We start from the raw sequence: 22674 nt of genomic DNA on the forward strand, positions 1-22674 counted from the left end.
GCTAGTGAGTAGGTTTGGATTCCTTGTGTGTTCGGGGCTTTCAGGGATTCTAAACTGTTATACTAACTCATGCTTGGTTTTTAAAAATTTATCAGGTTTTCTTTATACCTGCTTTTATGACTTCCGATTTTTCCTCTTACGCTCTTCCAAGAGTGAAAGATGTATTTCATCTTTCTTTGAAGGGCTTGGAATTCAGTTTACTTGGTTTCCTGAAGACCTCAATCTGCTAATGGCCTTAACAAAAGCTATGATTTTGTGGATTGTCTGCTTTTTAAAAATTTATTGTCAGGTAGACAAGTTTTACATTGAAAATAAAAGTGGAACTTTTCCATAAACCAGCTTTTTAAAGATGCTGAACACTTTCAGGAAAATGAATACAGACTTAAGGAATGGTTGCGGAGGGGACTTTTCTGATGTGTTATTCAAGTCAGTACCTGTAGCTTGAGATAACATCTGCAGTGATAGTCTCCTGTGTGAATTGAAGTATGCTGTAACTCAGAGACAACAGTGAAAGTAATGGAAATATATTAGTACATTAAGTGACTTAAGTATTGGCTGTAATGATAATGACACTGATGTATAGAAGATGTTCGTAATGAGTTTGGATAAATTTTCTTTCAGAATTTATGACCCAAAAAAGCAATATTTTAAATTTAACATTATTTTACATATCTGATTTCTAATATGAATAATAAATAAATTATATAAATTTGTTATATATATTAATAAAATTTTTATCCCTAAAAAGTAATTCCTTCCACCTCAAGAATTTTATCTTCCTTTGTATGTATCTTATTCATGTAGCACGTGCTACATGAATAAGATAAAGAATAAAGAATAAAGTATATATATAAAGTATGTAGATATAGTTTTTTATATATATATTTATATATATATATAAATAAAGTCTCTAAGTATAAAGTATGTATATAAAGAATAAAGTACACTTAAAGTCTAAGTTTTAAATGCTGATTGGAGGACGTATGTGGGAACTTTCAGAAGTCTTTAGAGCATTTGTTTTAGAGAGTCAGAGACTTTCTTTGGTTATTTCCTTATTTTTAATTAAAGACTAATTGAAATCTGTTCTGAATGAATTTGTTTTGTTAGCTGTCTGAGTTGAAGCTGCTGCTGCTGTTGTTGCTGTTCAGTTACTAAGTCACATCCGATTCTTTGCGACTCCGTGAACTGCAGCATGCCAGACTTGCCTGTCCTTCACTATCTCCCAGAGTTTGCATCATGACCATTGAGTCAATGATACCATCCAACCATCTCATCCTCTGTGGTCCCCTTCTCCTCTTGCCCTCAGCATCAGGGTCTTTTCTAGTGAGCTGAAGCTAGTCGCTTAATTTCTGATGCCCTCAGTTTCATTTTCTGGTGAAATGAATAATAATATAAAATTAAAATTATACACCTCACGAGGGGTTGTGTGTCTTGAATGATATATATATATATATATATATTAAGAACCAAGCACAAAAACACTTTATACTATAAAGTGTTTATACTTTATAAAGTGTTTATATACTTTATATAAAGTATAAAGTGTTTATACTTTATAGAATAAAGACCTTTGTATTATAAAGGTCTTTTAATATATAATAAGTGATACTGTAAATTATTAAGAAAGAAATATTGTCTAGAGTAATCAACAGGGAGTAAAATGGGTGAAAACAAGGAGTATTTCTTATTTTGACCTAAGAAGTTTCATAGTCCCTTAAATTCTCTGATTCTTAAAAAGAGTAAAATTAAAAAGGAAGTTACTTCCATTTCTGCACCAGGTAGCATTATGTTATCTAGAGTCTTGTCAACATATACTTTATACTTTATCTACATGGATAATCCAATATATGGATTGGAGAAATATGCTCTAAGAATGAAAAAGCTATGTTTATGTGCCATAAATGATGTACCTGCAGTAAAAGAACAAATTGCTTAACCTTTAAAAAATACTATTTATAAAGATGATTGTGGCATTTTGTTTTCAATTCTTCATTCCTCAGCAGGATTTGTGCTATGAATTTAATAGGTTACCTTTTCTCATGTGATGAAGTACAAGATGTATCAATAGTATCCATCTTTTTCTTATTTGAACCTTTACCCATTAGTTAGTTCATTATAAAAAATCAGTACTTTTAATCCATATTGAATTTTTACTTAGGCAAATTTCCTCCTCACATGGCTAGGTCACTTAAACCGATGAATGAATTAGAGATCAATTTCACATCTGTCCTGAAATTTTTACCTGTTCTGCCAAATTCCAGGTAGTATGGCTCTAAGAGTCCCACTGCAAGCTCCCCACTACCTTAATGTTATAGTAAGAGGAAAGAACAAAACACTACAAGAAGGAAAACACCAAGAGCATTACAGTTGAAAAAAATTGTGGTAAAATACACATAGCATAAAATTGACTGTTTAGCCATGTTTAAGCATACATGTCTGGAGAAGGCAATGGCACCCCACTCCAGTACTCTTGCCTGGAAAATCCCATGGATGGAGAAGCCTGGTGGGCTGCAGTCCATGGGGTCGCTCAGAGTCGGACATGACTGAGCGACTTCACTTTCACTTTTCACTTTCATGCATTGGAGAAGGAAATGGCAACCCACTCCAGTGCTCTTGCCTGGAGAATCCCAGGGATGGGGGGGCCTGGTGGGCTCCATCTATGGGGTCGCACAGAGTCAGACACGACTGAAGCGACTTAGCAGCAGCAAGCATACATGTCAGTGACATTAATTACATTCACATTGTTGTGTAACCATTATTATCATGTATTTCCAGATCTTTTTCATCTTTCCATACTGAAACTCTTGTACCCATCAAACACTAACACCTCATTTTCCCCTCCCTCTCAGCCTCTCTGATTTCTGCCCCCATGAACTTGACTAAAGAACATTACAGTTTTAAGGAAATGTAAATTATTCAAACTCAAATTGGTCTTAAAGCAGTTAGAAAGTAGGATAGGTCTTACTTTTCTTTGCTGAACTGCTCCCAGTTTAGAGAAATTGCAGATTTCAAGGAATGAAATGGCAGAGAAAATGAAGTCACAGTTTGGGAAGAGAATCACAGATCTTGTGACGTGTGAAATATACTGGAGATCTTGGTTGTCGCTTTTGGAGTGCATATCTCCCTTTCAGTGTAGTGGTTTTAAGAGGATGTGTTTGTGATGAAAGATTTTGATTGGATAACGCACAGCAGATCCAAAATTTTGGTGGAATATATTTGAATCCTAGAACTCTCCTAAATATTATGTCATTTGGCAAGACTCTGGGTAGCAGTGTTATTACCTGGCTCTGTGAAATTATCTTCTGTTCTCTCTCCTAAGATGCAGAAATCAGTGTTTACGTCCTCCATCAGTGATGCACATGTTCAGTTTTTCAGAATAATAAGAGTCTGCGGAAGGGAAGCATTTAAAACAATTGTTCAGAAATAATTAGAGAGCATTGGGCCTATAACTCTGCTTTTCAGTAGATATGGCATTGAAAAAACTGTTGTTTGTATTTCATGGTGTGTATTCCTTGCAGTGTAATTTTTTGCTGGAAAAAATACAATAAAGACAAAAAATGAGGCAAAAGTAGGACACAAAGAAAGGTTAAATTTTCTGCTTGAGGTTTTGCGGAAAACACAGGTAATGCATTTTGAAGGTGCAATCCCCATATGTGAGCTAACTTGTAGTTACAGATTCTCAGAGAATCTTATTCTCACTCCACCTATCCCCAAGCGGGATTTTCTGCTCTCTTCCTTTGTGGATGCATTTATTTTTATTCCCTATATTTATTACTTCCCAGAGTTTCTACAGTCTTTTTTGTTTTGGCCTCTCTGTCTTGCTACATTTATGCTGGCTCAGCATGGTGAATTTAAAAATATGTTTTATAACTGGAAGTTGGTGCTTTTTGACCACCTTTGTAAGATAAATTACAGCTAGGGATGTAATGTACAACACAGTTAAGATAATTAATATTACTGTATGTTATATATGAAAGTTGTTAAGAATAAATCCTGAATTCTCATCACAAGGAAAAAATACATTTTTATTTTGTATCTACATGAGATGATAGATGTTCACTAAGCTTATTGTGGTAATCATTTCATGATATATGTAAGTCACGTCATTATGCTGTACACCTACAGTTATACAGTGCTGTATGTCAATTATATCTTAATAAAACTAGAAGAAGGAAAAATATGTTTTGATTATTTTACCATCATTTTGGTTGTTGCAGCTAGGACTATTGTTTGAGATATCTAGCCTGCCATGGAATGGAAATCTTCATATATTAAAAAAAGAATCTTACAGTATAATAGCCTCAGTTCAGTTCAGTTCAGTCGCTCAGTTGTGTCTGACTCTTTGCGACCCCATGAATTGCAGCACGCCAGGCCTCCCTGTCCATCACCAACTCCCAGAGTTTACTTAAACTCACGTCCATCGAATTGGTGATGGCATCCAGCCATCTCATCCTCTGTCGTCCCCTTTTCCTCCTGCCCCCAATTCCTCCCAGCATCAGAGTCTTTTCCAATGAGTCAGCTCTTCGCATGAGGTGGCCAAAGTACTGGAGTTTCAGCTTTAGCATCATTCCTTCCAAAGAACACCCAGGACTGATCACCTTTAGAATGGTCTGGTTGGATCTCCTTGCAGTCCAAGGGACCCTCAAGAGTCTTCTCCAGCACCACAGTTCAAAAGCATCAATTCTTCAGCGCTCAGCCTTCTTCACAGTCCAACTCTCACATCCATACATGACCACTGGAAAAACCATAGCCTTGACTAGATGGACCTTTGTTGTCAAAGTAATGTCTCTGCTTTTCAATATGCTATCTAGGTTGGTCATAACTTTTCTTCCAAGGAGTAAGCGTCTTTTAATTTCATGGCTGCAGTCACCATCTGCAGTGATTTTGGAGCCCCCCAAAATAAAGTCTGACACTGTTTCCACTGTTTTCCCATCTATTTCCCATGAAGTGATGGGACCAGATGCCATGATCTTCATTTTCTGAATGTTGAGCTTTAAGCCTAGATCCCTCTGGATCATCCTTCTCCCCCATTTTGTATTTCAGTTTTTAAAGCTTATGTATTAAGTTTATTATAAAGCTTAGGAAAAGTTTAAAAACTTTAAAAGTGATTTTTGTGTTGATTATTATAGTTCTAAAAATATATATGTTTATTTTATAGCTACTTGAAGGAAATTTTGCCAAAGAAGTCAGCCATGAAATGGATGGACTTATTTTCCAGCCCACTGGAGTAAGTATATTTGTCTCTGTGTGTGTGTGTGTGTATACATGTACATGTATATATGTATATCCATGCACACACATGCATGTATATATAAAGTACAGTTTTCTTAGATATGTTTACTTAAGATTGATTAGTGGTATAATTAGCTTTTCCTTAAAACAAATGGTTCATTATAAAATAAAGTATTTCCTTTATATTAAATATTTATTATAGCAAAATCAATAGTTGTTCGCGTTTGACTTATCTTAGGAAATAAATACAGCTGATCATTTTATTTTTCAAGATTAGTCTTTTATTATAATTAGTTTTCTTACTATTCTTGCAAGATAAATGTTAACTGACGTTTCTTTACAAGAAATCTACCAATAATCTTATGTAAATAAATGCTTATTTCTTTCTGTAGGCCAATATATCTTGTAAGCATTAATTATTTTTAAAACTTCATTTTGTCATGGATGAGTAAAATTCAGAGTTATCAGTATTTGAAGAAAAACAGTTCTTTGCTATTCCATGTCAAATTTCTGAAACTTGCTGAAAACCTTTCACCAGTGCAATGGTCAAATCATATATTTGGAGTAAATTCTGTTTTACTGTATGGTAAGATTTTTCACCCTCTGCACTATTGACATTTTTGGACCCATACGCACAGAGTCGGACACGACTGAAGTGACTTAGCAGCAGCATAGTCCTTTGCTGTGTGGAGCTGTCCTGTGTGTGGTAGGATGTTTCATAGCATCTTTGGTCTGTACATATCAGACAGATGTCAGTGTTACCTCTCCCTCTCACCCCTCTAGGTTGTGACAACCAAAAATGCATACATTCACTGCCTCCTTTCCCCTGAAAGGCAAGTTTGCCTTCACTTGAGAACCTGTGCTCTGTGGGGCAGTGCTTCTCAAAACTGTGACCTGTTGACAAGGTGGCATTAACACACCCAGGAAGCTGATATAAATGTCGCTTACCCAGACCTACTGATGAGAGACACAGGGAAATGGGCATCCAGCAGTTGGTGCTTTAGCAAGCTCTCCAAGTGACTAGGACGTGTGTTCAAGTATGAGAACCACTGCTCTTGTAGGAAAGAGTTGCATTTTATGTGCTTCACCTTGTCGTAAGCTGCATTTTGCCTTCGCTCTCTCCTTAGAAATAAGGGTGTGAACTAATTGTGAAGTTACGTAGAGAGACATCAAACTAGGTATCTGGGGTAAAGGGAAGGGGACTAATATTTTCAAACATTATGTATTAAGTACTATAGTATATATGCTTTACTATTTAGTAAAACTGCAAATTTGGTGGTATGTGATTGGCTTCTGTCTTCATCCCGCTTGTCAAACAGGTGGAGGGAACAATCTTATGATGTTGAAGGAGGAGGAGATGGAGGAGAGTTAGAGGCTGGGGACAGAACTAGTAGAAAGTTTTAGGAAGATAGAGTTTAGATCTTTGAGTTCCAGTATTTTCCAAGCCTAATCTCCCTGGACGGAAAGAAGTAAAATCTAACTATAACAGGAATTAGGACGTTTCATACTGTTAATAAACTCATGGTTCAGACCTGTTCATGATTTTTACCCAGTCTGTTGTCAGTACCAGATCTCCCTTTTCACCCTCTCACAACCTTCTCAGTACATATCTATTCCATATGTTAAGTATCCCATTCTGGGGAACCCGACAGGAATTCCTCTGCCTTCCTGTCCTTCCCCACAGGCACTTCACATTCAGTCTTTGTTAATTTCACCTACTTTCTAGTTTTCAAAAGGTTGTTTTCTGCTGTTGTCTGCTCTCCTGTTTTTCCTTTTCTACTGATATCTCTTTCCTGTAACTCCCATTCTAGCGAAGTTTCAAATCAAAGTGGATATAAATGCACATGTTTAATCCACCACATTTATCAGAAAGTCCACCAAGCTTCTCACAATGTGGTATTGCATCTGTTGGGTTCCTTGAGCCAACAATTCAAGTAAATGAAGAAAGGGAGTATTTTGAATGACCAGCTTAGCAATTTGAGGGAGGCTACATAGAGCAGAGAGAAGGTGCTGGTCAGGGATGGATAAAACTTGACTTTTATTAATAATCTTCAGTCTGTTCTCTAATGCTACAGAAATATTTCAGAGGCAAATGAAGGGCGAAAAATGAAGAGGATTCTTAGTGCTTCTACTTGTGTAAAAACTCCTGGGCTTCATTTGTTTGGTGCTAGTTTACTTGAAAGTACTGGGGCCTCCCCTGGTGGCTCAGATGGTAAAGAATTTGCCTGCAGTGCGGGAGAACTGGGTTTGCTCCCTCAGTTGGGAAGATCCCCTGGAGGAGGGCATGACAACCCACTCTAGTATTCTTGCCTGGAGAATCCTCATGGACAGAGGAGCCTGGCGGACTACAGTCCATGGAGTCATAAAGAGTTGGACACGACTGAGCGACTAAGCACACACGCACACTTACAACTTGGCAAGGAGTTACTTCTGCTTCATTACAGTAATTATAGTGAGGGAACTGAAGTCAAATAAAAGATAGAAGATATTACTAGTGCTAAAAAAAATCCTGGCAAAATATTGAAGAAGAGTGACAAAGGTACTGTATTAAAGTGATGATTCTATTGAGGGTGAAACCCCAAGCACCAACTTAGAAGAAAGTTCATTCACGTTTTGATTTAATGTTCTGTTTTTCAGAGACATAACCTTGTAACACATCCAGTATCACACTTAGTTTATAACTTTTATTAGAAAGAGGACAAGTAAAGCTAATTGATGGTATATTGAGGAAAATAAAGCTTAGGATATTTCTTCTTTTTTTTTTAATTTATTTTTTTAGTGAGGGATAATTGCTTTACAGAATTTTATTGTTTTCTGTCAAACCTCAACATGAATCAGCCATAGTTACACATATATCCCCTCCCTTTTGAACCTCTCTCCCATCTCCCTCCCCTTCCCACCCCTCTAGGTTGATACAGAGCCCCTATTTGAGTTTCCTGAGCCATATAGCAAATTGCCATTGGCTATCTATATTACATATGATAATGTAAGTTTCCATGTTACTCTTTCCATTACATCTCACCCTCTCCTCCCCTCTACCCATGTCTATAAGTCCTTTCTCTATGTCTGTTTCTCCATTGTTACCCTGTAAATAAATTCTTCAGTACCATTTTTCTAGATTCCATATATGCGCGTTAGAATACAATACTTATCTTTCACTTTCTGACTCACGTCACTCTGTATAATAGGTACTAGGTTCATCCACCTCATCAGAACTGACTCAAATGCATTCCTTTTTATGGCTGAATATTATTCCATTGTGTATATGCATCACAAATTATTTATCCATTCATCTGTTGATGGACATCTACATTGCTTCCATGTTCTAGCTATTGTAAATAGAGCTGCAGTGAACAGTGGCTTCAGATTATATTACAAAGCTACAGTCATCAAGACAGTGTGATATTGGCATAAAAACAGAAATATAGACCAAAGGAACAAGATAGAGAGCCCAGAAATAAACCCATGTGCCTATGGATACCTTATTTTTGACAAAGGAGGCAAGAATATACAGTGGGGCAAAGACAGCCTCTTCAATAAATGGTGCTGGGAAAACTGGACAGCTCCGTGTAAGAGAATGAAATTAGAGCACTTTCTAACCCCATACACAAAGATAAACTTAAAATGGATTAAAGACCTAAATGTAAGACCAGAAACCATAAAACTCTCAGAGGAAAACATAGGCAGAACACTCCATGACGTAAATCAAAGCAAGATCCTCTATGACCCACCTCCTAGAGTAATGGAAATAAAAACAAAAGTAAACAAATGGGACCTGATTAAACTTAAAAGCTTTTACACAGCAAAGGAAACTATAAGCAAGGTGAAAAGACAGCCCTCAGAATGGGAGAAAGTAATAGCAAATGAAATAACTGACAAAGGATTAATTTCCAGAATATTCAAGCAGCTCATACAACTCAATACTTGGATATTTCTTTGTGTTTATAAAGAAGTATATCGGTATGTGGTATTCATTAAAACACAGAAGTCATTATTTATCAGGAAGGCCTCAATTTTTTTAAAAAGGAGGTTAAATTGTATTTATAGAATTATAGAAAATCAAAGATGAAAAGTACTTCTAAAATTATCACTTCTAAGCCCACTGGTTTCAAAACATGGAGTTCTAAATTTCTGGGTTTCTGTGAACTGCCTCAGGGGACCATGTACAGGTATAGGTTACTACGTAAGCATTCTGTTTACAATTTTTGTTTATATGCATTCTGTTTTTATCATGACAGCCCTGATTTATTTCTTTTATATATTGTACTTCTGAATGATTGTGTTTTAGAAAGGGCTTCATCTATGTAAATACCATTTGAATCAGCTACTGTTTTGAAAGGTCACCAGTGATCTTTCTTCCTTACAAAATCAAGTTCATTTTCAGCCTTTTTCTTGCTGGATTATCTAGTAGTAGTCTGTACCACTGTCCACACTTCCTTACAATACTCTCTGACATGGCTTCTGGGGCATCACACACTCCTGATTCCTTTCAGTCTCATGCCATTTCTTCTCTGTCTCACTCAAGGTCTCCATCTTCTACTAGTTATCAAAGTTTGGAGTTTCTAAAGGCTCTGTATGCTGGACCTTCATTTTTTCTCAAGCTCCACTCTCTCCCTGGAAGTCTCATTTGCACCCGTGGCTCGATTATCTCTCGTAAGCCTGTGACTCAGTTTTGATTTCTGTTTAAGCTCCAGATTTGTTTATCTAGTTGCCTATCCTGATATCACCTTTTCAGTTTCTCAAAAACACCAGAAATCACCGTACAGCTGAACTCCATCTCTATTCTCCAAACAGCAAACCAACATAGAGACTACACAATGATCTTTTCCTGACATTTCCTCTCTCAGTTGCTTAAATGCGTTACTTGAGTGAGAAATCTAGATGTCATCTTGACACCTTCCCTTCTTTTATCCATCTGATCCATCTCCAAGTCTTGCTTTAGCTCCTAAATCTCTCTTAAATTATTCTCTTTTCTCTTCATTACCACTGCCACACTCCAGTCTCACTTGTCATTCGTTGCCTCTTGCCTGGACCACTGCAGCAGCATCCTAACTGGTCCTGCAGCCTCCGCTTTGTCATCCTCCTGTCTTTATCACACTGCATTCAGAGTGATCTTCTTCCTTTCTCTCTAGCGATTTTCCCCTTGCTTTTATGTTAAAGACCACACCTAGATTTGAAGCCAGCTTACTCTCTTATCACATGCTGCCTTTTTGTTTCCCTCTGTGTTTTGCTGATATGAAAATAACTGATATTTTTATTTAAAGGTGACAATTATATTACTTTATTCATCAACAGTGTTTTAAATAAATTGAAGTATATTTGCTAAAATATTTAAATATTTTGAGAAAAATGGGTATTTTCTCCAAAGAAAAAATTAACTGTTTTTATTTAATATAAACCTCTATTCTTTCTAAGTGTTAAGGCTCAAACTTTGATCATGCTGAGGTGATGATTTTTAAAAAGAAGTATCTTCAAATTGAATTTTCCGTCTGGTTATAGTCTACATCATAACCAAATAGGTTCTATTAGACTCTTAACATATAAGGTTTTCAGTTTTATGATTTCACTGACATTTTGAATTGCTAATCTTTTGTGGTTTGTCACCTAAAAATAAATATTTTAAGGTGGTCATTTGGCATTTTAATATGCTATAGGTAGTAGATCTTTTACTTGACAGATATTATATCTTTCAAGTTAATTTACAAAGTTGATAATGCTTATTTGTTTAAAGCTTTTGCAAGAGAATTTTAATAATTTATGTAGCATAGTAAATTTTTTTTTGTAGTAGTAACTGATTAATTTATAACCATTTAAAATTGTGTTTGATTTTACTTTTATCATCTGGAGACACGTTTCTAGATAAAAATTTTTGTGCCATTAATAATCCCTCACTATGAAATAAAAACAGGATTATATGCAATGAATTGCAAAATAGACATGCTAGTAAAAACTTAAAATCTTTTCTTTGATTATAAAATACTTTTTCTCCTTTTACTGCCAGCTATATTGTGATTAGTAAAACATATAATTGTTTCTATGTTGAATCTAGAGTATTTGTTCTCAAGCAATAGTGATAGAATTGTTTGTTTGTTTTTTGTGTTTTTATCACTATCTTGATTTTATGTATGGTGGGTCAGCTTGATTTTATGTTTCTCACATTAATCAGTTTGCATGTAAATTGAGTCAGCTTTGATTTTAATATTGCTTTCTTATGAAATATTAATGTTTTTATTAAATCTTTACTACTGCCAGGTATATTGAATGTTATGGATAGATTGTAAAATGAAAATTGGAATTAGTTTAATGTCTTGTCTTGAAGTACATGACGAATTAGAGTGGTTTTCCTCTGTAGCAGAGATGATGTTACCATGGTGAGAGCTTCTGTTGCCATGACATTTGCTTGCATATTTTGATAGGTCTTCAATTGAAGAAGGGCTCTGTTTCCTGGCAGACTGGAAAAGTGTCAGTCTAGCCTTTCCCCCAATATATTATTTTTTATTGAAAAATATATAATTTCCAAAGAATTGTAATAGTGAACTGCCAAGGAAGAAAATGCACCTTGGTATTTTTTTTTTTTTTTTTTTTTCTTTTTCAACTTTTGGAACACAGCAAAATATTCTTGGCTTGCCTTTTGTTTAAGGAGGAAAAAAAGAGAAGAATATTATTGTTCTAGCTTTCTTAATAAATAAAACATTTGCTTTTCCATTGAATTTTGTTGACAAAATAAACAGCTAAAGGTGAATAATTTGTAATCAGCCTCTGCTAGATATAGATATGCAATGTTACTGTACAACAAAAAAACACTACTAATGATGATATATTGGTAGCAGAGAAAAGAAGTAAACATAAATAAGGACTTCACAAAAATGAATCAGTGAATTCCAAGAGGGTAACTATATAAAGTGCAAAATTAATTTTCATATAAATGATACATATTAAACACAATGAATTAGGGATAGTTCCTTTTTAAAAATAACTTATGTTTAATTTTGAAATAGTAATGGTAGATATTTTTAAAATTATGTTTTACAGTGATATATTTTTAATTTTAATGAGATAATACACTTTAACATGCAGTAAGAAAAATATGGAGAAGAAAGTCTGCTTCTCACTCTCCTCCCCTCCCTCAGTTATCTTCTGTTGTATTTTATCTTCACATAGTTTTTTTTATGTATTTATAAGTAAATACAAATTTGTTAATACATTTTTATTCCCACTCCACTTTTCAAGGAAGGTAGCACATTATTTTGCACTTTGCTTTTCAGAATTTGTCCAGCCATATATTTTAATGTATATTTTGTCAGTGATCTAATTTGAGCATCTTGGGATGTATTGGAATCAGCAGAAGGATAGGACTTGTTACTGACACCCCCATCCCATATGCTTATGGCAGTTCAGACTTTTAGGAGGAAATACTTAAAAACATAACATTTTGTCGATTTAGAATAAATTTTCCTTTCATTGTCAAAGTTCATTGAGAACTTCAGTGGGGCTTTTTGCTAGTAAACTGATTCGTTTTATAAAAGTGCAAATTGAAGTATACTATAATGAGTACATCTTTACACCAGCTGATTCTTCTGCAACAAACTGTTTTCTTCCTTTCTGTATTACTCCCATTCAGCCTTTGAATATCAAATTAGGTGTGGCTTCCTTGGGGAAGCCTGGCTGACTCGGTGAGTGTGTCTCTCCCCTATGTTCTTAAAGTGCTCTTCCTCGTAGCAGTACTAGGAGCAGAGATAATTGTTTTAATGATATGCAGCACAAATTAGCAAAAAAGAAGGGTAACGTACTGGATGTATAAAGTGACTAGGCTGCAGATATCAGTCATATCTAGAATTTGATCCCCTATCAGTAGATGACTTTTATCCGGATTTGTGTCCACCAGAGAAGAGGAGAAACACTGCGAGAATCTGCTGACTTACCAGATGGCAGTAGTCTTGGTTATTAAGGCAGAATTAATCCTGAGAAATTTTTGTAATATATTGGCTCTTGTGTTTAGTCAATTAGGTGACTACTGTATTGCTGAGTAAGAAGTAATAAAAATGGATAAAGGCAGGGTTTCTGCCCTCAAAGGGCTTACCCTGTATGAAGAAACTTGGCCCAGCAGCAAGGTGAGAAACGTGCAGACTGATGGAGTGGCACAGGCACTTCGGTGGGTCCAGGGAGTAGGGGCAAGGTACACTGGGAGATGGGGCCTGTGCTACAGATGGGACGGGGCTCTTGGTTCACTGGTGCCTGAGTGGGAGAGATGAGGTAAGTGCTTTAGATGCTGAAGTTTACTTTGTTGTCTGAGCTCCCTCTTCCCACTAGCCAGGGCATTGCCAGTTGTTTGTCCCTCCTACTCACCACTCCACACAAAAAGAGGCCAAAAGTAATTAGAAAACAACTGACTTAAAATTGGTTCCTTTTGAAACAGTTTTATATCATGAGACCTTCCAACTCAATCTTCCATTATTTGCTTTTAGACAGATTTTATATATATAATTTTTTAAAAAAAATACTGGAAAGATTTCTGTGATTTGGGCATTTTTTTGACAAGTTGGACTATTCTGGTTATCAGTTTCCTTATCTGTAAAACAAAAGGAGTTTGCTGCATGAATATTTAAAAAAAAAAAGAAGCAAGAAGAAATTAGACTTGTGAATCAGGTAGTAAAATTAGTAATATGAATGTATTTTGAGTAATTTTTCCACCCTGAATAATCCAAGACACTGCATGAATTCTCTAATATTAAATTTCACCCTCAAATCACATCTTCACTTTCCATAGGTAGAAAACTTCTATAAGTAAATGAGAAATGTCAACAAGCTTTTGAAAATGCAGTTTTCCTCTCCCCTTGCTTCTTTCTATGATAGCTCTCCCTATGGTCTCTACCAACTTTGTGAGTTTTTATAAATGAAATGCCAAGTGGTTGTCTTGAGTTATATTTTTTTAGGTGATGGACTCTTCCCTCTACATCAATAAGAACAGCATAGAGTACCAAGATAATATAGTCTCAGAAAACTTAAGCAAACTTGCCCTCAAGTCAGGTATATTTGTGGTCTCATTGCCTAGAACTTCCTTGTAACCTTATTATTCTTCAAAATTCAGTTCATGTACTTTTCTTATTCAAGAAAACTTCCTTTACCCCTGCCCCCTGATTTTGGTGTTTCTCGTTGTTCTTCCTCAGCAGCTTTGTTTATGTTTACTTGAGCACCTCTTTAATGCTTTTGGAGTTTATATTAAAAGCCTCACTGTGGTTGAACTCAGTTCCTTGAGAGAATTTCTTTCTTTCCCATATAGTGAGGTACTGGGCACATAGTAGGTAGTTAGTGTTAAGGATTTTTCCTCCATACAGGGTATTTATGTGTCTTATTTTATGAAATAGGTATTTGTTATTTGCATCTCAATGAAACTTGGGAAAGGATATAACCAAGTTGCTAAATCTAGAATTGTTTTACTTTTCTGTCCAGTAGAATTACCAAAGAGGTTTTTTTTCTGCTTCCTTTAAAACTAAGTACTAGAACAACAACAGAAATAAAACTAATATATGGCAACATCAGGGCTGTTTCTTAGCTTCAGTGTAGGGCCTGGAATATGTGTTATGATAAAGAAACTGCTCACATTTAATGAATGGAATGAGTAGCATGGTCTGCAAAGTATTTAAGGTTATCTTTGGTCTACGTATGCTGTCTTTAGGCAAGCAAAATGCTATTATTACATTTTTCTAAGTGAGATAGATGAAGCCCAGACTTTGAATTTACTTAAAATTATGAAGTTAGTAGAGGTAAAGAAGCACCAGATATCTTTTCCTCTGTGTTGTTATTACTGCTGGCTTCCTTTAGATCAGAGTTTCTCAACTTTGGTACAGTTGACATTTTGGGTTGGATAATTCTTTGTTGTGGGCAGCTGCCTTGTGCATTGTAGGTTGTTTAGAAACATCCCTGGCCTCTGACCACTAGATGGCAGTAGCTCACCCTTTCCTCCCCAATGTGACAACCAAACATGTAGGCATTGCCAGACATCCTCTGGGGGGTAAAACCTCTAATTGAGAACCACTGCTTTATACAGCAGATATATCACTTATGACTCCATTTTGTTTTCCTCTCTATTTTAGTTTTAGAGGATTTCTTTGGCACATGGCCATCATCTACCTCTAAGCCAAGTTCTGCTCTCATTTGGTAAACACTTTCCTAAACATCTTACTTGTTTGCCTGACATTTGCTTTCATTACTTTTTTTTTTAAAAGATAATAGTGGACATCTCGGGTAATATTGATAATTGCTTTCAGATATAATTTAATTTTTTACTTGACAGTTCACCTGGTAAAATCAGATTTGTTTCTATAGAACTAAGTATTATATGTATCAGTTTCAGATTCAATGCACGAGACAGGGTGCTTAGGGCTGGTGCACTGGGATGACCCTGAGGGACAGGATGGGGAACGAGGTTGTGGGGGGGGTTTCAGGATGGGGAACACATGTACACCCATGGCTGATTCATATCAATGTATGGCAAAAACCACTACAATATTGTAATTAGCCTCCAATTAAAATAAACATTTTTTTAAAAATGAAAATAAATATACCTTTGAAAATTATTTTAATCTAGATGCATGCTGGTGAATTTAGTGAAATTAAAATGCATTATGCCCTAATTACACATGGTAAAATGTGACTTGGAAGAGTGTTTCTATACCCTTGTTATATTCAGCAAGATTCTGTATTTCAAGTTTGATAACTTACAAATATTTATTTTTAAAAGTCTTAAATCCCTGTCTTGTATAATATCTTTTCCCTTTTTATTTTGAGGAACTTGAAAGAAGGATGTTTTAATAGTTATTGATATACATAATCTTTTATGAATAGTGATTTGTCATTTCATAATCTAAAATATTCTGTTTAAACATAAATTTAAATATGTGCTTGTGCTAAGTTGCTTCAGTCATGTCTGACTCTTTGTGACCCCATGGATTGTAGCCCACGCAGGCTCCTCTGTCCATGGAATTCTCCAGACAAGAAGATGAGTGGGTAGCCATTCCCTTCTCCAGGGTTTCTTCCCAACCTAGGAATCAAACCTGGGTCTCCTGCATTGCAAGCAGATACTTTACTGTCTGAGCTACCAGGGAAACCCATATTTAAATATACTTGAGACTAATGTTTTAAAATAAGTTAAAATTTTTTTCACTTTATTATTTTTTATTATTTATCAAGTATTTATTGAGCATTTTACAAATTGTTTTGCAGGCATATGATTAGACATGATTTTACTGAAGTAGAATTTATGTTCTAATAGAAATTTAAATACATTTTACTCATGGAAATTGTTTTGCTTTTGCATTTATTTTCAGTAATTGAGAACTGCAATGTTTTAAATATATAGTTTTCTAAAAATTTTTATCAGGCATTTCATTAACTTTCATAAAACTGCTTTGAAATTCTCAGTCATGTTACATCTAGTATTTCAGATTAACATAAATGGTTTGGTATAGAGTCAGATGAGGAATGGCTAACATTTCTGAATTATTGCTTTGTAAAAATGGAAGAGCTAGTATATCTATTCTCCACTGGATGGTTTCCAGAGAGAAAAATGTAAAGGATCCTTATATCTATTTTACAATTAGCGTTATGTTAAAATTATTTTTAGAATTAGTTATTAGATACCTATTATAAAATATTTTGGGATTTTCCAGGTGGCGCTAATGGTAAAGAATCTGCCTGCCAGTGCAGGAGACATAATAGACACAGGTTTGATTCCTGGGTCAGGAAGATCTCCTGGAGAAGGGCGTGGCAACCCACTCCAGTATTCTTGCCTGGAGAATCCCATGGACAGAGGAGCCTGGCGGGCTACAGTCCATACGGTTGCAAAGAGTTGGACACGACTGAAGTGACTTAGCAAGCAAGAAGTATTTTAAAGCTGTATAATCCTAGCTTTAACATTTCCTAGATTTGAGAACTTAGATTGGTATTGGTTTGTAAGTGTTCTCATACTAGTCATATGAATAAATAAGGAACAGAACTAAATGATGGTTGGTTTGTAAATATGACATTCCCTCGGCAGAGGTTGTAAGTGGGGTTGGTGTGGGATGCTGACACTCTTTTCTGCCCCTCCTTTTTCACCCTTCACCACTATATGAAACTACTCTTACTACTAAAAGGTCTGTAATGTTTCTGTCAGATAGACTTTATTAGAAAACAGACTAAATTTTTAAAATTAGTTATATTAATGGGATCATAACTGGAAAATTTAGCAATTTTAACATTATATTCAGTAAGTATAAAGAGATTTATCTGTGATCATCCTGAAGGATATGTGTTACATGAATGAGCCTCAGGGCAAATGAATGAATGAAAACTTCCACTGAAATATTGTATATTTGATTTTATATTTGTTCAGGTTTAAATACAAGACTTAGGAAAATAGCATGTATTATGTTCTTAAATTTACTACAAAGAAGATTTTTTTCTATCAACTCCAGTGATTGTCTTTCTTTAGCAAAACTTGATACACTAAATTTGTTATTATATGGACTTCTGTTTCAAATAAGTGATCCTATGACTAGGGTTTTTGCATTTTTTAAATTTCTAAAAATCTCTTAGAATTCAATTTGACTTGTATTTCTAAAAAATATTAGTAGTGAGAACACTTAGCAGTTTTCCCTTCCTATCTTTCTCATAATATGGCCTCACTGAATTGACATACTTTCCTCTCCTTCAGGGGAGTCTATATTTTTCTACCTGAGTGTTTTGCTCCTATTTACTTTCTGCTGTAAGTCTGTGTTAGTGAATATTACTCATTATTTGAAGCTTACAGTGTTCATTCCTCTTTAAGTACATAACCACCCAAGTGAAAGATTTTTTCCTTTTACTTTGTTCCTAGAATACATTTAAAACATTTTCCCCCCTATTCTGTAGTCTATAATTACATGGGTAGTATTTTTCAACCATTTCCACAACTTTTATGTCACTGCAAACAGAAGTTTTATAACCATTATGCAATAACTCTACTTCTGCCCAGTCCATCCATCCCTCCTCCCCTACTGCCTCCACCCACTACTCCTGGTGCCTCAGATCTACTTCCTGTCCCTGTGAATTTGCCTACTGTGGATATTTATTTATTTATTTTTAATTGGAGGCTAATTACTTTACAATATTGTAGTGGTTTTTGCCATACTTTGACATGAATCAGCCATGGGTATACATGTGTTCTCCATCATGACCCTTCCTCCCACTACCTTCCCCATCACATCCCTCAGGGTCATCCCAGTGCACCAGCTCTGAGCACCCTGTTTCATGCATTGAACCTGGACTGGCGATCTGTTTCACATATGATAATATACATGTTTTAATGCTGTTCTCTCAAATCATCCCACCCTCGCCTTCTCCCACAGAGTCTAAAAGTCTGTTCATTACGTCTGTGTCTCTTCTGCTGTCTCGCATATAGGGTTATCGTTACCATCTTTCTAAATTTTGTTTATATGTGCTAATATACTGTATTGGTGTTTTTCTTTCTGACTTACTTCGCTCTGTATAATAGGCTCCAGTTTCATCCACCTCATTAGAATGGATTCAAATGCATTCTTTTTAATAGCTGAATAATATTCCATTGTGTATGTGTACCACAGCTTCTTTATCCATTCATCTGCCAGTGGACATCTAGGTTGCTTCCATGTCCTGGCTGTTGTAAACAGTGCTGCGATGAACATTGGGGTATATGTATCTCTTTCAATTCTGGTTTCCTTGGTGTGTATGCCCAGAAGTGGGATTGCTGGGTCATATGGCAATTATATTTCCAGTTTTTTAAGGAATCTCCACACTGTTCTCCATAGTGGCTGTACTAGTTTGCATTCCCACCAACAGTGTAAGAGGGTTCCCTTTCTCCACACCCTCTCCAGCATTTATTGTTTGTAAATTTTTGGATAGCAGCCATTCTGACTGGTGTAAGATGGTACCTCATGGTGGTTTTGATTTGCATTTCTTTGATAATGAGTGATGCTGAGCATCTTTTCATGTGTTTGTTAGCCATCTGTATGTCTTCTTTGGATAAATGTCGCTTTAGTTCTTTGGCCCACTTTTTGACTGGGTCATTTATTTTTCTGGAGTTGAGCTGCAGGAGCTCCTTGTATATTTTTGAGATTAATTCTTTGTCAGTTGCTTCATTTGCTGTTATTTTCTCCCATTTTGAAAGCTGTCTTCTCACCTTGCTTATAGTTTCCTTTATTGTGCAAAAGCTTTTGATTTTAATTAGGTCCCATTTGTTTATTTTTGCTTTTACTTCCATTACCCTGGGAGGTGGGTCATAGAGGATCCTGCTATGATTTACATCAGAGAATGCTTTGCCTATGTTTTCCTCTAGGAGTTTTATGGTTTCTGGTCTTACGTTTAGATCTTTGATCCATCTTGAGTTTATTAAAGTGTTCTAGTTTCATTCTTTTACAAGTGGTTGACCAGTTCTCCCAGCACCACTTGTTAAAGAGAGTGTCTTTTCTCCGTTGTATAGTCTTGCCTCCTTTGTCAAAGATAAGGTGTCCATAGGTGAGTGGATTTATCTCTGGGCTTTCTATTTTGTTCCATTGATCTATATGTCTGTCTTTGTGCCAGTACCATACTGTTTTGATGACTGTTGATTTGTTGTATAGCCTGAAGTCAGGCAGGTTGATTCCTCCAGTTCCATTCTTCTTTCTCAAGATTGCTTTGGCTATTCGAGGTTTTTTGTATTTCCATACAAATTGTGAAATTACTTGTTCTAGTTTTCTGAAAAATACCTTTGGTAGCTTGATAGGGATTGCATTGAATGATTGCTTTGAGTAGCATACTCATTTTCACTATATTGATTCTTTCAATCCCTGAACATGATATATTTCTCTATCTCTTTGTGTCATTTTTTATTTCTTTCATCAGTGTTTTATAGTTTTCTATATATAGGTCTTTTGTTTCTTTAGGTAGATTTATTCCTAAGTATTTTATTCTTTTCATTGCAATGGTGAATGGAATTGTTTCCTTGATTTTCTCTTTCTGGTTTCTCATTGTTAGTATGTAGGAATGCAAGGGATTTCTGTGTGTTAATTTTATATCCTGCAACTTTACTATATTCATTGATTAGCTCTAGTAGTGTTCTGTTATAGTAGTTTCTATATAGAGGATCACGTCATCTGCAAACAGTGAGAGTTTTACGTCATCTTTTCCAATATGGATTCCTTTTATTTCTTTTTCTTCTCTGACTGCTGTGGCTAAAACATCCAAAACTATGTTGAATAGTAGGGGTGAGAGTGGGCACCCTTGTCTTGTTCCTGACTTTGGGGGAAATGCTTTCAGTTTTTCACCACTGAGGATAATGTTTGCTGTGGGTTTATCATATATGGCTTTTATTATGTTGAGGTATGTTCCTTCTATGCCTGCCTTTTGGAGGGTTTTTATCATAAATGGATATTGAATTTTGTCAAAGGCTTTCTCTGCATCTATTGAGATAATATGGCTTTTACTTTCAATTTGTTAATGTATCACATTGTTACAACAAATGGGTACACACTTGTTAGTGTATCACATTGATTGATTTGCGAATACTGAAGAATTCTTGCATCCCTGGATAAAGCCCACTTGGTCATGATGTATGATCTTTTTAATATTTTGTTGGATTCTGTTTGCTAGAATTTTGTTAAGGATTTTTTGTGTCTATGTTCATCAGAGGTATTGGCCTGTAGTTTTCTTTTTCTGTGGCATCTTTGTCTGGTCTTGGTATTAGGGTGATGGTGGCCTCATAGAATGAATTTAGAAGTTTACCTTCCTCTACAGTTTTCTGGAAGAGTTTGAGTAGGATAGGTGTTAGCTCTTCTCTAAATTTTTGGTAGAATTCAGCTGTGAAGCCATCTGGTCCTGGGCTTTTGTTTGTTGAAAGATTTCTGATTACAGTTTCAATTCCTGTGCTTGTGATGGGTCTGTTAAGATTTTCTATTTCTTCCTGGTTCAGTTTTGGAAGGTTATACTTTTCTAAGAATTTGTCCAGTTCTTCCAAGTTGACCATTTTATTGGCATAAAGCTGCTGATAGTAGTCTCTTATGATCCTTTGTATTTCTGTGTTGTCTGTTCTGACTTCTTCCTTTTCATTTCTAATTTTGTTGATTTGATTCTCTCCCTGCCTTTTTTTTTTATGAGTCTTGCTAATGATTTGTCTGTTTTATCTTCTCAAAAAACCAGTTTTTAGCTTTGTTGATTTTGGCTCTGATCGCCTTTGTTTCTTTTGCATTTATTTCTGCCCTAATTTTTATGATTTCTTTCCTTCTGCTAACCCTGGGGTCCTTAATTTCTTCTTTTTCTAGTTGCTTTAGGTGTAGAGTTAGGTTATTTATTTGATCTCTCTCCTGTTTCTTGAGGTAGGCTTGTATTGCTATGAACCTTCCCCTTAGCACCGCTTTTACTGAATCCCATAGGTTTTGGGTTGTGTTTTCATTTTCATTCGTTTCTATGCATATTTTGATTTCTTTTTTGATTGCTTCTGTGATTTGTGGGTTATTCAGAAGTATGTTGTTTAGCCTCCATGTTTGTATTTTTGATAGTTTTTTTCCTGTAGTTGACATCTAATCTTATACCACATTGTGATCAGAAAAGATGCTTGAGATGATTTCAATTTTTTTGAATTTACCAAGGCTACATTTATGGCCCAGGATGTGATCTGTCCTAGAGAAGGTTCCTTGTGCGCTTGAGAAAAAGGTGAAATTCATTGTTTTAGGGTGAAATGTCCTATCAATATCAACTAGGTCTAACTGGTCCATTGTATCATTTAAAGTTTGTGTTTCCTTGCTAATTTTCTGTTTAGTTGATCTATCCATAGGTGTGAGTGGGGTATTAAAGTCCTCCACTATTATTGTGTTATTGTTAATTTCCCCTTTCATACTTGTTAGTATTTGCCTTATATATTACAGTGCTCGTATGTTGGGTGCATATATATTTATAACTGTTATATCTTCTTGGGTTGATCCTTTGATCATTATGTAGTGTCCTCCTTTGTCTCTTTTCACGGCCTTTACTTCAAAGTCTATTTTATCTGATATGAGTATTGCTATCCTGCTTTATTTTGGTCTCTATTTGTATGGAATATCTTTTTCCAGCCCTTCACTTTCAGTCTGTATGTGTCCCTAGGTTTGAAGTGGTTCTCTTGTAGACAGCATATATAGGGGTCTTATTTTTGTATCCATTTAGCCAGTCTTTGTCTTTTGGTTGGAGCATTCAACCCATTTACATTTAAGGTAATTATTGATAAGTATGATCCCATTGCCATTTACTTTGTTATTTTGGGTTCGAGTTTATAAATCTTTTCTGTGTTTCCTGCCTAGAGAAGATCCTTTAGCATTTGTTAAAGAGCTGGTTTGGTGGTGCTGAATTCTCTCAGCTTTTGCTTGTCTGAAAAGCTTTTGATTTCTCCTTCATATTTGAATGAGCTTCTTGCTGGGTACAGTAATCTGGGTTGTA

General features: G+C 35.5%; 1 protein-coding gene across 2 annotated transcripts in view; it reads left to right on the forward strand.

Moving 5' to 3' along the window:
• RNGTT (RNA guanylyltransferase and 5'-phosphatase) overlaps window positions 1–22674 on the forward strand; it is a 230848-nt gene that overhangs the window by 111393 nt on the left and 96781 nt on the right. For both annotated transcript variants that reach the window (XM_070796090.1, XM_070796092.1), the window contains one exon: window positions 5159–5227. In XM_070796090.1, the coding sequence (XP_070652191.1) occupies window positions 5159–5227 (69 nt within the window). The remainder of the gene's footprint in view (window positions 1–5158; window positions 5228–22674) is intronic.

This window comes from Bos indicus, chromosome 9 (assembly GCF_029378745.1).
Source record: "Bos indicus isolate NIAB-ARS_2022 breed Sahiwal x Tharparkar chromosome 9, NIAB-ARS_B.indTharparkar_mat_pri_1.0, whole genome shotgun sequence".
Classification (NCBI taxonomy): Eukaryota; Metazoa; Chordata; class Mammalia; order Artiodactyla; family Bovidae; genus Bos; species Bos indicus.